Source organism: Helianthus annuus, chromosome 14 (genome assembly GCF_002127325.2).
Source record: "Helianthus annuus cultivar XRQ/B chromosome 14, HanXRQr2.0-SUNRISE, whole genome shotgun sequence".
NCBI classification, from domain to species: domain Eukaryota; kingdom Viridiplantae; phylum Streptophyta; class Magnoliopsida; order Asterales; family Asteraceae; genus Helianthus; species Helianthus annuus.
Window position 1 is genome coordinate 96,871,257 of NC_035446.2, and position 17,707 is coordinate 96,888,963.

The window sequence follows — 17,707 nt, forward strand, 5'->3', positions numbered from 1 at the left end:
CATGTTGACTCGCCACATAAGCTGAAAGAAATCATTCATAAAAGATACCACAAACACCCTTAGTTTTAGTGACCAAACATATGTTTAATTGCTTTAACTTGTTAAAACTAAACCTACAATTAGTCTTTTTTTCAATCCTGCTCAGTTACATAAGACAATAAGACCATGGGTAATGGTTAATGTCCCTTAAGGGACATTTTTTGTCACATCAGCATCATAACGCTCTTTCATAAAACGTGTAACGGTTAATGCCCATTTCATTTAATATTTTCCATTTTTCTTCTCTTTGGGCGTTATTGTAGAAATGTCCCTCCATCTTCATGCCCCTATAATGCCCAGGGGGATGGTGATGAGGGCATTATCAAACTCTTTCGTGCCTCTATAATGCCCATTACGTGTGGCCTAAGACCCCCCGTAACGGGGCGTTTTTTTAAAAAAAAATTGCCAAAAAACGCCGGATAACGCCGGAACCCCCATTACATGGGGCGTTTCCGGGCGTTTTTTTTGAAAAAAAATGTTGGTGGCGTGATTTTAAAAACGCTGTGAATTGGAAAGATGCCAAAAATTCGACCGTTGGCAACGGTCAAAAAGTTATTTTTTTTTTTTTTAATTCTAAATTTTACCCACTATATATATCAATCCATTTTCTCCAATTTTTTATAAAATTTCTACTACTTTCTCACCGACTCTCTTCTATTACTTTATAAAAAAACCTCCACTTTCTCCTATTTTTTTACAAGCATGCATCCATACCGACCCCCGTTTGGTGGCCCCGCAAGACCCACGAACCCGAACACAACCCAACCGCAAACCCCGTACAACCTACAAGACATGGACCCGAGCTTTTTAAGTTACGCGGCTTACTTGAGTGGCGCCCCTCCTTTTGTTCCTCCCACCTACGGCTTTGGTCAAGCCGGCGGGTCGCAACCGTCACAACCCGAACCCGAATCCGAACCCGATGTCGAGGTCGTGCCGGAGTCGCAACCCGAACCGGTGCAAGACAAATCGAAACGCGGCAGAAGGTCGCATAAAAAGAAGGAAAAGGATGAGCCTCGACGTGCAAAAACAACCATTAAATGGACGAAGGACGAGGAATACACGTTGACTCGGGCGTGGCTCGATATTTCGGAGGACGAAGATACCGGTAAGTTATTTTTTTTTTATTTTTTTTTTCTGTTTTTTTATATTCTGTTTTTTTTTCTGTTTTTTTTTTCTGTTTTTATATTCTGTTTTTTTTTTCTGTTTTTTATATTTTAAATTTCAACTTATATTTTTATTTTTTGTTTTTAAATTTGTAGCAAACTTTCAAACGGGCCCCGTTTTTTGGGATAGGGTGCGTGCACTCTTTTATAGCTCGTGGGGTCAAGGCGAACATCGGGACAAGGATTCAATTTCTAGCAAATGGACCGACATCAACAACAAATGTCACGCGTTTCAAGAAGTTTACCAACGTAACTACGATAATCGCCCGAGCGGTGAATGTGACGTCGGGGTTTTAACAAAGACTTTGGAGGAGTTCGATAGGACGAAAAGCCCTTTCACGTACTATAAGTGTTGGGAGCTACTACGAAAAAGTCCAAAGTGGGCGCTTGTTAATCCAATGACGACAAGTAGTAGACGCCGGGCTAAAAGGTCAAAAACATCATCCTCCGCCGACCCGTCAACTCCGACATCCGATGCCCGTAATGTTGATTTAAATGAAACGTTGGACGTTGACGAGCAATTTCAAGACGAGTTGGCCCGACCCACCGGTAGAAGAAAGGGAACCGGGAAAAAAACGGTCGAGTCGTCTTCCGATCTCGGCCTAAAGGATGATTTCGAGGAGATGAACCGTCGTCTCCAAGATATTCACGACCTCGGCCACAAACGTTGGGAGATTATGAAAGACCGAGTAGTTGAAACCAAAAAGTTCAACGAGTTGCAAGAGGCGCGACAAATGGAAAAGGACATTGAGTTTTTGTCCAAACCGATCGACCACCTCCAAGGCGACGCGTTGATCTTGGCTCAAATGCGTCGCCAAAAAATACGAGAAAAATATGGACTTTAGATCATCTAGTTTTTTTTTTCTGTTTTTTTTTCTGTTTTTTTTTCGGTTTTTTTAATTTTCTGTTTTTTTTTGTATTTTTTTTCAAGTATTGTAATTTATATTTTAAATTAATGAAGACTTTATCTTTTATATTTAAAAAAAAAATAATTGTCAAATGATTGAGTGGGCATTATTGGGATAATGCCCCACTACACCTATTTTTCTATAATGCCCAAAGTATGACTAGGCTGACACGTGGCGCATAATGCCCCATGTTGGGGGCATTATTCTTGTTTACCATTATGCATGGTCTAAGGAATGGCTATTAAGAGAACATGATCTTAAATGTGGAAGATATGTTTCATGAGTAAAGTGTTTTATCACTCTTCAATTCTGCATAAAACACAGACCTTTCCTTTATTTTTAATACATTCTTTCTTGGCACCATCAGCATTATGTGCTTAAATGACTTTAAATTCCAAGACAATCATGCCAAAAATGACCTACAGAAAGGCAAATAACTGTTGGAAGTAGAGGGGGCAATCTTGATCCAAAGCCTTCTAAGTGGGTCAATTTGGGTTGATTTTAAAATTATATGGGTTGGTTTGGGTTAGATATTTTAACTAAATGGGTCACGATGGGTCACTTGAAATTTCCTCTTTTTATTTTCGGATCAAAGCGGGTCGACAACATTAAAGAAATGGGTCGATATTGGTTAGTGTCTTAAAGAAACGGGGAAGGTTTCGGGTTAGAATGGGTTTCGAGCCGGCATAAGTATCTGCACGACACGAGTTACGGCACGAAACGGGTTCAATTCAAATTGAGTTTCGGGCCGAGACAGGCTTCGGCACGACGTAGGTTTTGGATCGGAACGGGGTCGGTTCGGGTCGGGTTTCGGGCCGACATGGGTTTTGCAAGGGACGGGTTTCGGATCACAACGGGTTTTGGGCCGGCATAAGTTTCCCCACGAGACGAGTTTCAGGTCGGAACGAGTTTCGTACCGTTTCGACGCGAACCGTTTCGACCCGTACCGTTTCGAATCAACCGTTTCGACGCGAACCATTTCGACCCGTGTTGTTTCGATGCGAACCGTTCCGACCCGTACCGTTTCGACCAGTACTGTTTCAACCTGTACCGTTTCGACCCGTACCGTTTCGACGCGAACCGTTTCGACCCGTACCGTTTCGAATCGAACCGTTTCGACGCGAACCGTTTCGACCCGTACCGTTTCGACCAGTAGACCAGTACCGTTTCGGCCCGTACCGTTTCGAGCGGTACCGTTTCGATGCGAACCGTTTCGACCCGTACCGTTTCGACTAGAACCGATTCCATCATCAGTGACATACGAACCAACACCTATCAATTGCAAAATAAACTTTATGTAGCGTTACGAGTAGATGTCCACCCGCGCGTTGCAGCGGCGTTTGTAACAGGTTTAGTGTTCGGAACGGAATTAATTGATCGAATCTACTTTAGTGTTTTCGGCAATTGGTAACTTGATGTTTCGATTTATAGGTAGTGTTTTGATACCCTTATAAATAATCTCTCACGGAAATAATAACACATCCACAACCCAATTTATTGATAAACAATTGCATTCTTCGTACAGAACCTTACAAATATAATATCAAAGACCAAATTTTAAATTTAAAAACATAACACCGGTCATGACGGCCTATTAGTCAAAACTGATCATTGGATTACATATTTTTCTACTTATAACATACAACAACGAATGCAGACACACAAACTAATTCTAATTATAATCAATCACAACGTACAATCACAGTATTCAAGCGGACTCATGAGGATTTGGTAACACCATCTTATTTATAACTACAAAACTGTATTGTACATGATCTTATCTATTATATAAAATATCAAAGAAACCACACCACGTTGATTTGAATATCCGATCAACCTACATAAACGTAACAAACGAACTGCTAAGCATCAAATGATTTTCATATAGCATTGTTAATACAACATGAATGGATCAGCAATCAGACTCATACTAATTGTTAAGCATTCAAACTTGAAAAATGGAAATCATATACGAAATGTAAACATGAAAACACGCATAATCGTTTTAAATGATAATCTAGTATGAATTATGAAAACGTACATGCCTGCATCATTCTCCTTCGGGCAATTTGATTTTGGCGCTGAAGGGGCCGCAATTGTAATAATCTGTTGATATAAACTAAATCATGTTACAGTTATATACAAAATCCTAATTCAAATCTTACGGAAACGGAAATTGATAATAAATTGATTTCAAGAAAATGATTACACAGACGTAAAATAACAGTTTTTAACAAAAACGTACAGCGTTCAAAATTATCAACAACAATGAATAATTTGTGAAGTATAAGTACGAACCTACAGAAGATTAGCGAAGAAATTGAGATATGTGTGAAGAAATTTAAGGATTTTGGGAGCCCTATGTTTTGAGCGTAACGGGATTAGGGGATGTTTAAGGATTTGGTTTGACTTGAAGTAGAGACACGTTGGGCGAGAGAGAAGCGGTGGGAGAAAAATAGGACGGTTGAAAATGGATGTGGGATATGGGTGGTATGTGGCGGTGGTGAGGATGGAGGGGTACCGTAATCTTTATGCAATTTGTTCTACATATAAATTACCATGCATCCCATCTAATCGTTGCATCCTTTCCCAAAAAGTTGCAAGTTTCTGATACGTCTTTTTAAAGAATATAACGTGACTTTGTAAACTCATTTAATTAAATGTCAAACGGTGCGCGTCGGTTTACAAAAGACTTTTATGCATGAATATCATGTGTACATTTAAATTACCACATATTTTAACCTTAAGCAACCATCAATTTGTTGTTTCTTTTTTAGATGCAAGTAAAATAATATAATTTTCTAACTGACGCGATATTTGAACGAAAGGGTATGACCCAAGTTGATAATTGTATTTATATGAAGGGTTGTGACTTTTTGAAAATGTTTGATCCAAACCATCATACCTTAAATATATATATGAAGGGTTGTGACTTTTTGTAAGGGCATGATACATATAAAAGTAGTTTAAAGGGTTGTGACTTTTTGAAGATGTGTGATCCAAACCATCATACCTTAAGTTGTAGTTTGAAGGGTTGTGACTTTTTGAAAAGGTGTGATCCAAACCATCATACCTTAAGTTACTTTTTGTAGGGTTATATAATGTGTATTATACTTTTTTATATATCGTTATAGCAACTATATGTGCAAGTTTGTGTGATATAAATATGTAGCGATGCTATATATATGTCTGTATGTATAATTTGCAGATCCAATTATTCAAAGATTATTCAAACACAGATCCAATTTTTCAAAGATTATTCAAACACAGATCCAAATTTGCAGTGAAAATAAACAATCAGAGATTGAATTTGGATATATCATAGCCACACATGATAGTCAACTCTGCAAAATATGAAATCCGGTTTACCTAATTTCATATGCGTATTTAATATTCGCGCCGGTTAGTATAACTATAAAATATATGTATAAACTTTAATTGTTAACGGTTAATCATGCAGAAAAAGATCTCAAAAAACACTGTAAATTATCAGCCCAGCCCGACCCGACCCGACCCGAAAATCGTTCCGACCTGAACCCGTTCCGATCCGAACCCATTCCGACCCGAATCCGTTCCAACCCGAACCCGTTTTGACCCGAACCAAAACAACCCTTTTTTTAATTGACCCGTTTCGACCCGAACCTGTTTTGACCCATGACCCGACCCGACCCAACCCGTTTGCCAGGTCTAGTTGGAAGTTAATCCTAATTTCTAATGTGCCAAACCGAAAGAAAGTTGTAAGATAGGTTGAGTTTATTTTGGTATGTGTATTAGTAATGCAAATAACTGGAACAAGCTCTGTTGAAATTAAGGCTCGGTTCATTTCGAGTTTTTTCTCGAGCCGATCTCAAGCAGCTCGCGAGTCGCTTGGCTCGTTTGCACCCCTAGTTATACTTGATTTCATTTCCAACAGGTCAAATGCGTAAAACCCCCTAAATCATTTTATCGGAAAAAAATAATTATTAGTTTCGTAATCGTACTTGACAAAGTTTAATCTTTTTGGTCAAAAAGTGACACGGCCAACCCCGTTTTGCTATCTATAATCTTAACTGTAACCATTTATCTGTTATACTAAATGAATTCTCTTAGGCCACAAGGGCTATTTTGATGATGTGTACGTGCTCTAAAGGCTGATAAATGGTTTTGAGCGGGATTTTGATTTCTCCTCTTTTTCATTCACGTGGTCGTCCCTCTGAGTTTCCTTTTTTATTCTCCTGTTTAATTAAAATTGAAGCTTCTTCTTCTAATCAAGAACCCTAAATCCCTCCGTATTACTTGGGCGATTCCAAAGGTACGCTTTCATCATTCGATTTCATCTAGATCTTGAACAATATTCTGATGTATGTGTTCTTTTTTCTATCAAACGAGTTAACATTACCCGCGCGTTGCGGCGGGATGTTGATTATGAAATTCATTAGTATCACTATATTAGATGCAAAAATTCTTTACTTTTGGAATATATTATTATAACATGTATTATTTTGTTGTAAAACTGTTATTTTTAAATATACTTTTAAATTTGGTCGATAAAAAGGCTATTTCGTGAAGTATTGTATTCTTAGTATTAACCAAATAACCAATATATTAATTAAACAATCAATAATGTGTTGTGTTAACCAAGTTTATTTTTTAATATTTTTTCTCCACTATATTATTATATCATCATTATTAACTTGTATTTAAGAAATGAAAGTTACATATATTCTTATTAAGTGTATATATATGTTAGGGGTACGTGCCTATTAAGAAGACAAAGATGTTTGCATTAAGATTTTTGTGACGGTCAAACACCACCTAAAAACATGAAATGATATAAACCCATGCGTTGTGAACGGTGTTGATAATATTCAAAACTTTATATAATAAACAAACCAGTGACGTATACATACGGTTTGGGGACTTCGAAATGGCGTGAAAGCCTCCTCCACACCGTCCCGTGAGGTGGCATGGACATGGCATGGGGCAAGGGGCATAGGATTTCTTCATTGTGTGGGGCAAAGGTTGTGATTTGGCGATGTGAGTGCCACATGGTGCTTTATGCCCTTTTTTTCAAGCACCTCCATACTGAATATTCTTAACATTTTCTTTTAATACGATAATTCAAACACCCTCATATGCTGCAACCAAAATCCTTTCAAAATCTACTTTTTATTTACTCATCTTCTTCGATCATTTTTGCTCTCCCAAATCCATGCAGAAGATCATGCATGTTCACAACCTTACAATTCCATCTTTCTTCTTCATTATTTAATGATTATTTGTTGGAATATACTCACATTTATCGAAGAGGTTATCAAAGAGTTTAAAGATATACATATGAATATTAAACTCAAATATTTTCCAGATTTAATATTTACCCCAAATTTTAAACATATCTTATGCATGTATATATGTCAGATTTTAAGCATTATGTTACGCATGTATATATCTCAATGTGGTTGGTTTCTTAAAAATTTTAGATCTTGATTCCAACTATTATTTTAATCATTCAAAAAATAGTTCATTTCAATTGAAATTTTCTGCATAGAATTCAATCATCAAAATCCTGAAATTGTTACACTAATAATTGCAACTCAATAGAAAGAAGAACGGGGATTATAGAAAACAAAAAATGCGTATGATTGAATAATTTGCCATTCTAGATCAAATCACGGATTTATAATTAGATCAACGTCATATACTATCGATAGTTGAAGAATATCGATCATTCTTCTCCTTCTTCAATTTCGTTAACAGAAAATTCGCCTCTGCAAACCATTAGGACCATTGCCCTGTTTCCACTTCAAATCGCCATCAATTGGTCTATGTGAATCGCCCTTAAATTGGCCTCTGAAAGTCGCCATTTGCAAATCGCAATCAAATGTGTTCTTTTTCTGCAATTAATGTTCAATAGATTCAACCAAATGCATTTTCTTTAAAAATCACAATAAAAAATTTTGATGAAACACAATATAAAAATATTACATTTGATGCCGAGCGTGAGTGAAGGGATGTCGATTTCGAGCGTGAGTGAAGGGTTGCAATTTAAGAATGAGTTTGAATAAAGGAGAACAGTATTGGGAGATAGTTAAGGGATATCAATTTCGTTTCAGTTGGCCGACATTTAAGATTTGGGGATTTCTGAATGATGTGGCGGTTGAATAAAAAGGAATTTGGAGAACTGAATGGTGTGCCAGTTTAGGAAAAGATGTGGATTGTGGCGTATACATTTTAGTAGGAAAGGAAAGTATTATTATATAACTAATATTAGTAGGGTGTATTAATTTGAAGCGGGGAATGGAAGGGTGCGTTTCAGCGAAGTGATGCGATGTTTCAGTAATTGGCAACTTAAGTTGCTAATTGTATTAGTATATAATTGGTTAGAGTAACTGAATCGGTAGATTGATTTACGACCTAGGGTTTATGAAGTGTGCGATTTGTTCGCCTTTTAGATCAAAACTGTTGATTCTGTATTTTATAATTTGATTTCTCTTAACGATTGGATGTTATAAACGTCCGTGAGCTTGAATTGGATGTTCTGATGCAAAAATTGGATGTTATAAACGTCCGTGAGCTTGAAGATTTCCTGATCAATGAGTGCATGTATATGGTAGGTACCTCCCATGATTATAAAATCGTCTCAGTTTTTACTTTTTATATTCTTACTCGAGTGAATAAGTTGTGAAGATTTATGTTGCTAAAATTATATTTTTACGCTTTTTTTCTATCTCGATAGGGTATTGTCAAGGGCAAACTGGATCAGTTGCGAAGATGTTTTCAGGTGTGAATTAGCATCTACTTTGCATAATTTGTTGTGGTTATTGTTTTTCATGCATCTTTTTATATTATATGTTATTATTGTAGGTGCAATTTGCAGCCGGGGGGGATCTAAGGCCTGGACAATTGGGGAGTATGATACATACATTAACCTTAGTCATTTTTTTTTCTGACTGTTATTTGTGCATATCGTATGTAATAATATTATTACAATTGTTTTGACATGTTTTGGCATTTCATAGGTTAAGTACATCAGATAATCTACTCATCACAATTCAAGATAAGATAAAATGGGCTGACACAATGAGTGAGATGGACAAGAAGCATAAAAAAGAAGCCGGAGAGAGAATGGAGGAAATGAAAAAGACAATCTCCCTCAAGGTCAGCTGTATTTATTTTTCACATCATCATTTTCTTATATGTGAGATGGAAGCAGCCTCTCTATCTCTAGAGATAGAGGTAAGGTTTGCCTACATCTCACCCATACTCATTCGCAACGCCAATGGTAGATTTCATCCCATTTAGTGATTGAGATTAAATTGTTATGGTTTGTTGTCTGATATCTTCATCACTGTTGGTGCATCACCAAAAAACTGATTGTGGTTTATCAACATAAACCCCTGTCAGTTAAGGTACTATTAATTTTAGTTTTTCTTTTGAGAGTTGTTTGTTTCTACTACATTAGCAATTGTTGTTTCAAAATCCGAAGGTGATTGAGCGGTTAGGAAGTGCTCAATTAGTTTTTTTATTTAATGGATGTAGTTGTTTCGGATACTGCATGCAGTTGTTGCTTAATTTTATAGCAGGATTTTGTTTTTGTGTACTGAACCCTAAATCTTCATCACGTATATCTGAGTTTGAGACCAAGTTATCGCTGTGGTTTTAAGTATATTCGGCCAACCCGCTAAACCTTTTTTTATATAATCGTCGATTAAAATTGATGTCATTTGGGCACATTTGAGTTCTGTTTTGGGGAGGTTTTGATGGCTTGTTATCTTATTTCTTTGATGTTTATGAACTACTGACTGATAAATTTTTAGAAGTATTGACATTTAAATTGAATAATAAGAAAATTAATTTATAGACTTGAATGATAAGTTTGACTTGATTATCTGAATGTTGCCGCTTTTGTTCTGATTACAATCAGGAACAATAAAATGTTCTGATGGAGGCCAAAGGTGAGTTCTTTTACCTGATTTCAGATTTTAGGGTTAGTTTGTATTTTGTTGCCGCTTTTCTCAGAGTTCTTTTGGTTGCTGCAGTTTCTGATCACATTTTTTAATGTTAGGCGAAGAGTACAAGAACACTTATTGAAAAAGAGGAAGAGGTAAAGTGGAATAGATGGAGATACACCTACTCTTCAAGAATTGCCATTGATCCACTCACTACATCATTGATGATTGGGGTTAGTTCTTGCTACACTTTTGTAATCGTATTATGGGAGTTCATACACAAGTTATCATTTGAGGGCATGTTAAATCTACTGGCTTTTTATGCAGCCTCTTTCAAGGTATTTAGTCTCTTGCAAATTGGGTGGTGAAGGCATGTAACGGGTCAAAACCTGTTCGTTAAATCAGTTTGACCTGTTTCTTTTAAGAAAGAATTTCTAAATTTTATCATTTGACCTGTTTGGCAGTATAATATACTCCACTTTTTCATTTTTGCACAACTTGGAGGCCAAAGTGTCCTCTCAAATTTACACATGCACCCTTTATAAAATAGGATGAAATTGTAGTTGTACTAAAATAAGATTTTATGACTTACTGATAGATGGAATATAAGAAACTCCACTCAAATTTTAAATCTTCAAATTCAATCATCATATTTGATCGTTAATCTAGAAGATGTTTCCAAAAAAGTAGAATTATTGGGACTTGAGCATGCAAACTGTAAAACCTTAAGAATTTAATAATTGCTTTACATCTTGGAATCTCGGATTGCGATTCATCCTTTTATATGTCAAATGCCAGTTTGATTGAATTGAAACCTAGACAATGCTAATGTGATCCTTGCTAATTTCATTATAAGGCGGGTTGCTTGAATATAATACTGAAACAATAGGAATGAGACCGAGCTACTGGTAGTGATTGTTGGAAAGCAACCGGAAGTATGGCAATGGTTGTTCATTGAACCGTGCTACCGATACTGATTACTGTAAAGCAACTAGAACTGCGGTCCGAGGAAGCAGGTGGTTGCACATTCGGTCAAGGCATGTTTACAATTTTTGGTTGGTAGAGTTGCCCAGTACCTTAAGAAAGGACAGCATGCTTTGTGAGTTTGTATTGGTGTACCTTGATGCGATTCTTGAGTACCTTGTCGCTGAAGTAACTAACTAATTTTCTGAAAGTTGCCATATTTCTAAAACTCTGTCTAAAAATTTCAATTATCTATCATAATGGATTGGACGGGTTGTTTTCCTGGCAACGACCACAAACGACGGCCCCGCAGCAGCAGCGGACATCGTTGCTGGTTTTGGTTTTCAACAGTGTTGGTGGTAGGGACGTAGCGGATATCCTTGATTATGTATTTTGTTAAATATTTAAGACTTTTTTGTGTTCTGTTTCATCATTACTTAAAATTGTTAGGGATTTTGAGTGAAGGAGTTGATTTCGCAGCGTTTAGGCTTTCAAACTAACCAGGTAACCTTTCCATTTTACTCATTTTTTCAAATGATCTTCAATATATGCCATATTTTCTGTTTTACTTACTGCACATAAGTAAAATTTTTAGCTAGAAGATGCTATTTGATGATTACTATGTGTTGGCGAGAACTACTGATGAGGCGAAAGATGTGTTGGCGCAACCGTTGCCGCATAAGCGTAGCGTTAGTCTACGCGACTCGGGTAATGTTGAACTTAAATTGTTTATAAATACATTTTTGGCATAAGTTTGTGGTGTTTTGCGTCAATATGCCCTCGCTCAATTATTATAAAATAAAAAAAGTTGCAAGTTGGGTGTAATGTCATCCATATGTAAACATGAGCCGCTAAAAGCTGTCACATGACTCAAAAAACCAACCAAGATCTTTCAGAAACACTAATCCTTTGTTTTTTTTTCACACTTCCCATTGTTTCAAGTTTCAACTTTTTTGTTCCAAAACCAAATATACTACTGATTATGACAAAATCTCAATCACTTAACAGTTAAGTAGTTAAGCACCTCTTTTATAAGAATCACTGTGTATTTAAATGACAAGCAATGGTAAAAAAGACAAACAAAGAAATCTTGCAACCATACCAACTACCAGACATGAAGTTTAATCTAGAATTAATTGTAAAGTCAACTATGAACACTCCCTACATGATTCAACTTTTGATGCCATCACCATCACCCTCACATCTTTATCTTTATGTTTTCATTGATAAATCATTAGTCAAAAGTCAAATGGCTCATCAGGGTTCCATGAACAAGGTAAATTAAGAAGTTTTTTGTTTCTATTATAGCTGCAAGCTCATTTCATGATATGATGAAGATGAACATCTTATTATTATCTGGAACATTGTTTCTGCTTCTCATTAATCCTGCTCTTTCACTTCCATTGTGTACAGATTTAAGTAAGCTTTTTTTTATAAAAGTTTCATCAACACCATTTTTAATTTCCTTTTTGATGATTTTATTTATGTGTTTAATGAATCTTGAATTGGTTGTGACAGTTGCACCAGTTACACATAAGACTCCTCCGACTTTCTGTAATTACAATGGCAGTTCATGCTGCGATTCTACCGATAACTCGAATATTCGAAAGCAGTTTGAATCCATGAATGTATCTCAACCTGCCTGTGCTTCTGTTCTGAAATCCATCCTTTGTTTGGTATGAATTATATAACAATGATTCATGAAACTTGATTTCAAGAAAATTGTGATTTTTATTTCAAGATTAGTTGATTTTTATAAAAAAGATAGTGATTTTTATTTCAAGAATAGATAATTTTTGAAAGAAAGTTGTGATTTTTTATTTCAAGATTAGTTAATTTATATGGAAGTTGTGTTTTTTATTTCAAGAAAGATTAAACTTCATTTCAAGAATGTTGTGATCTTTATTTTAAGATTTGTTGATTTTTATATAAAAGTTGTGATTTTTATATAAAAGTTGTTATTTTTATTCCAAGATTAGTTGATTTCTATAAGAAAGGTGTGATTGTTATTTCAAGATTAGTTAGTTTTTGTAAGAAAGTTGTGATTTTTATTTCTAGATTAGTTATTTTTTGCAAGAAAGTTATGATTTTTATTTCATGATTAGCAGATTACACTTTCATCTTCAAATTTCTTTATCTTTTATTTCTGTTTATTTTCAGCGATGCGATCCATTCTCAGCAGAACTGTTTACAATCAAAACCGTTGCCAGACAAGTTCCTGTTCTATGCAACTCAACAGTTTCATCAACCAACAACTATTGTGAAACAGTATGGGATACATGTCAAAATGTATCCATAACAAATTCACCATTCTCACCATCATTACAAGGTGAAGCTCCCACACCAACAAACTCCAGCAACAAACTCACTGACATCTAGCAATCAAGATCCGATTTCTGTAACATAGTAGGCGGACCATCTGTTAAATATTTAAGACTTTTTTTGTGTTCAGTTTCAGCATTACTTAAAATTGTTAGGGATTTTGAGTGAAGGAGTTGATTTTGCAGCGTTTAGGATTTCAAACTAACCAGGTAACCTTTCCATTTAACTCATTTTTTCAAATGATCTTCAATATATGACATATTTATTGTTTTACTTATTGCACATAAGTAAATTTTTTAGCTAGAAGATGTTATTTGATGATTACTATGTGTTGGCGAGAACTGATAATGAGGTGAAAGATGTGTTGGCGCAACCACTACCGCATAAGCGTAGCGTTAGCCTACGCGACTCGGGTAATGTTGAACTTAAATTGTTTATAAATACCTTTTTGGCATAAGTTTGTGGTATTTTGTGTCAGTATGCTCTCGCTCAATCGTTTTTTGTTACATTATGGGGCAGTATTTTGCGTAGTTTTTGATGTTGAACTCCGTTTTTATTACAGTACGCTTTCGCTCAATCGAACATCTAGGAAAAGGGGTGCTCATCGCTTCTTTCCTTTCGCCGGTTTTAATTCCCTCATAGATGGATCGTTGAATGTGTGCTTCAGCCCCTTCGATTCTGTATATTCCTTCGAAATTGGTACATTGTTTCTGTTGGGATTAAGTGGTGTCAATTTTACTTTTTATCAAAACGGGTTTGATATATTTTATTAATTAAATATATAATTAATAAAAACGCAGCGGAATAAATATAAATAATCAACACCAAAAGTGAACCGAACAGGATCATGGTTACAAACATGCAAATACGATACATAAAATAATTAATCTACCGATGAGAAAAATTATACCCTTTTGGTTAATAATAACCGTGTGAGACACCGAGGTACAATGAACGGATGCTAGTACACGAACACAAACGAAAAGCGAGGCGTCTCGTGGCAGCACCGGAGATAATGGTGGCGGCACTTGTTGAAAGAACCACAAAAGCAAAAACCCCTTTTTACTTTTGGAGTTGGATCGCAAAAGGTGAAAACCTTTTTTTTTCTTTTTACGGCTATTGTTGTAGTAATTGTTATTTTATTTTTGTGTGTCAGACAATTAGGATATATATATATTATATATATATATATATATATATATATATATATATATATATATATATATATATTAGGTAATTAGGTTTTATCTCATAAACCCTAATAACTATCAGTAATTATCTTTCAGTCTTACAAAGCCCAACTAGTACAAGCCCAAATGCCATACGAAGTCCGAAAAACAAAGTTTAATTAAATAAATAATTAAACGTTACATTATTTATAACCCGTATAAATAATAAATCCCGTTTTTCGCGGATATATAATTATTCTAGATAATTATATATTTCGTTCCGTTAATTGTTCGTGATCACTAGTTAACCAAGTTAAGTGGATTTAATGTCCGTTGCCCAAGGTGTTACTCTTACGGGTCATAGCTCGGTCAGTAGCGTTGACTTATTGAACCCGTACATATAAATCCAACAATCTCCCACTTGGACGGCCTTCGATAAAATTCTCAACGCAGACATTCAGCGGCGCTCTAGCTGCACATGGCTGCCCCCAACAAGGTATGACACTTTAAAGTCATTAACCAAAACACCTTGCTTTTAGTAACAACTTACTATTGCAAGACAATAGACTTATGGTAATTGTTGTCATTCATCCTTTCTGTAAGCGACATAAATTGAATCAATAAGACATGGATTAAGTTCATTCTCATATGGTGTTCAATTATTATTGTTCTCGATCAAGAGTCAAAGTGGTCCGAACAAACACACAGTAAGTTTGGGTAAGGCCTTACACTTCACCAGTTTGAATCAACGAGGGCGCCACAATGTCTAACTGTTACATATCATGTAAGAGTACAGAATCCCATATCGACTACATACAACTCCCACTGAACTTCAGAACTATTCATAATTAAAGCCTTTATGACTGGCAGTTACGCGGCAGTGGTTGACAGTAATCAAAGAATAATCCTTGGTTAACGGAAGTTCTAATATGTATCTCAAGTCAAAGGATACTAAATGAGTATACCAATATCAAAGCATCTTATGACTAAGATCCATGAAGATGATTTGATGCGAGTTACATCCAACGTCATTCTCAATGAGGTCTGTGAATTTGGAAGTCAACTCCTTGAGTCCAAAGTCAGAATAGTCTTAATTCAGAATTGTTCCCACGAGTCTGACCGACTACGGATAGTTTAGAATGCAAGATTCACGGATTAAACGTATTAAAATCGAACACAGTTATAGGATTCAAAATTGCATTTAACCAGTAAATCAAAATTGAATTCAAAAGTACAACTGTTAAAAGTTCGTACATCCAAATACTAAATCAAAACATACTGCTAGCTAATCTAAGCCCGATGGCACCCATGTGCTGATCATGCTTGTCCTGAGTCATGGGTTTAGTAAACGGGTCTGCTAGGTTTTGATCTGTGTCCACTTTGCTTATCACGATGTCTCCACGTTCCACAATTTCCCGTATGTAGTTGAACTTTATTAAAATGTGCTTGGCCTTGTGATGAGACCTGGGCTCTTTGGCTTGAGCAATAGCACCTATGTTATCACAGAATATCTCGATGGGTTTCTTAATGCTTGGAACCACATCGAGGTCGGTTATGAATTTCTTCATCCAAGCAGCCTCCTTTGCAGCATCTGATGCGGCTATATATTCAGATTCGGTGGTTGAATCCGCCACCACACTCTGCTTGGAGCTCTTCCATGAGATAGCTCCTCCATTTAGAGTGAATACGAAACCTGATTGTGAGCGAGAATCATCTCGGTCAGTTTGAAAACTAGCATCAGTGTAACATCTTACAGTGAGCTCTTCTTCTACTCCTCCAAATACTAAGAACATATCTTTAGTTCTTCTCAGATACTTTAGAATGTTCTTGACAGCAGTCCAATGGGCGATGCCAGGAGCTTGCTGATAACGACTAGTCATGCTTAAAGCATGCGAGACGTCGAGTCTAGTACATAACATAGCATACATGATAGAACCAATCACTGAAGCATATGGAACTGCTTCCATTCGCTTACTTTCAATGTCCGTTGAAGGAGATTGCGATTTGTTCAACACAGTACCTTTAGTCATAGGAACACGTCCTTTCTTAGAGTTTTCCATCTTAAAGCGTGTCATTATTTTGTCTATGTATGTACTTTGACTTAGCCCAAGAAGCCGCTTAGATCTATCCCTATAGATCTTGATTCCTAGAATATAAGCTGCTTCTCCAAGATCTTTCATTGCGAAACAAGTTCCCAAATAGTGTTTAACTTCGTTAAGCATAGGGACGCTGTTTCCAATAATTAGTATATCATCCACATACAGGATGAGGAATGATATAGTGCTCCCACTAGCCTTTCTGTAAACACAAGGCTCATCTTCATTTTTTGACAAAACCAAACTCTTTGATCTTTTGGTCAAAACGAAGATTCCAGCTATGAGAAGCCTGCTTGAGTCCATAAATGGACTTATTCAGCTTGCACACCCTATTAGGATATTTTGGATCAACAAAACCGTCTGGCTGAACCATATAGACATCTTCAGAGAGATGCCCATTAAGAAAAGCGGTTTTGACATCCATTTGCCATATCTCGTAGTCATAGTACGCGGCTATGGCAAGCAATATCCTGATCGATTTGATCATAGCAACGGGCGAGAAGGTTTCATCATAGTCAATACCCTGAGTTTGAGTGAAACCCTTCACAACTAGCCGTGCTTTAAAGGTGTGTACATTTCCATGCATATTGGTTTTTCTCTTGAAAACCCATTTGCTCCCTACTGCCTGAGATTCGCGGGGTAGCTCAACCAAGTCCCAGACTTGATTATCACGCATAGATTGCATCTCAGCGTTCATGGCTTCCAGCCATTTCTCAGATTCAGGATCTGAGATAGCAGATTTGTAGTTAGTAGGTTCGTCGTTAGACTCATCTACTACCAAGACTTCAGCACCTTCGAGATGCCAAAGGTATCTGTTAGGTTCTTTACGAGTCCTGCTACTTCTGCGAACGCCTATGTTCATGTCTGATTCATCAGCAACAATTTCTTGTTGTTCAGACGTTCTGACTTCATCAGCGGTTGTTGGTTCTTGAATTTCTTCAAGATCAACTACATTATCTCCAGTTCCTCGATTAAGAAGTTCTTCCTCGAGAAAGTGCCCCTTCCTTTTGATGGAAATAACATTTGCATCAGGATGGTAGAAATAATATCCGCTTCTTTTATAGTATCTGACGAAAACAACTTTTTCGCCTCGAGGATCGAGTTTATCATCAGCATCAC

General features: G+C 36.4%; 2 protein-coding genes across 11 annotated transcripts; both read left to right on the forward strand.

Moving 5' to 3' along the window:
• Positions 1 to 714: 714 nt before the first annotated feature.
• On the forward strand, positions 715 to 2,072 carry LOC110877177 (glutathione S-transferase T3-like). Of its 2 annotated transcripts, XM_022125347.2 has the most exons (3): positions 715 to 977; positions 1,023 to 1,144; positions 1,299 to 2,072. In XM_022125347.2, exons 1-3 carry the CDS (start codon positions 742 to 744, stop codon positions 2,045 to 2,047), a joined length of 1,107 nt encoding a protein of 368 aa, XP_021981039.1. In that variant the 5' UTR covers positions 715 to 741; the 3' UTR covers positions 2,048 to 2,072. The 2 variants fall into 2 exon arrangements, with proteins under 2 accessions (XP_021981039.1, XP_021981038.1); XM_022125346.2 differs by having other exon boundaries at positions 715 to 1,144.
• A 7,041-nt stretch (positions 2,073 to 9,113) lies between these two features.
• On the forward strand, positions 9,114 to 14,072 carry LOC110874106 (HIPL1 protein-like). 9 transcript variants are annotated; one of them, XM_035982602.1, is made up of 8 exons: positions 9,577 to 11,505; positions 11,597 to 11,709; positions 12,310 to 12,420; positions 12,520 to 12,677; positions 13,162 to 13,330; positions 13,454 to 13,532; positions 13,624 to 13,736; positions 13,886 to 14,072. In XM_035982602.1, exons 2-6 carry the CDS (start codon positions 11,604 to 11,606, stop codon positions 13,489 to 13,491), a joined length of 582 nt encoding a protein of 193 aa, XP_035838495.1. In that variant the 5' UTR covers positions 9,577 to 11,505; positions 11,597 to 11,603; the 3' UTR covers positions 13,492 to 13,532; positions 13,624 to 13,736; positions 13,886 to 14,072. The 9 variants fall into 9 exon arrangements, with proteins under 9 accessions (XP_035838488.1, XP_035838492.1, XP_035838494.1 ...); XM_035982595.1 differs by lacking the exons at positions 13,454 to 13,532; positions 13,624 to 13,736; positions 13,886 to 14,072 and adding an exon at positions 9,114 to 9,247 and having other exon boundaries at positions 10,014 to 10,044; positions 10,155 to 11,505; positions 13,162 to 13,446; XM_035982598.1 differs by lacking the exons at positions 13,454 to 13,532; positions 13,624 to 13,736; positions 13,886 to 14,072 and adding an exon at positions 9,272 to 9,498 and having other exon boundaries at positions 10,014 to 10,044; positions 10,155 to 11,505; positions 13,162 to 13,446.
• Positions 14,073 to 17,707: the final 3,635 nt, after the last annotated feature.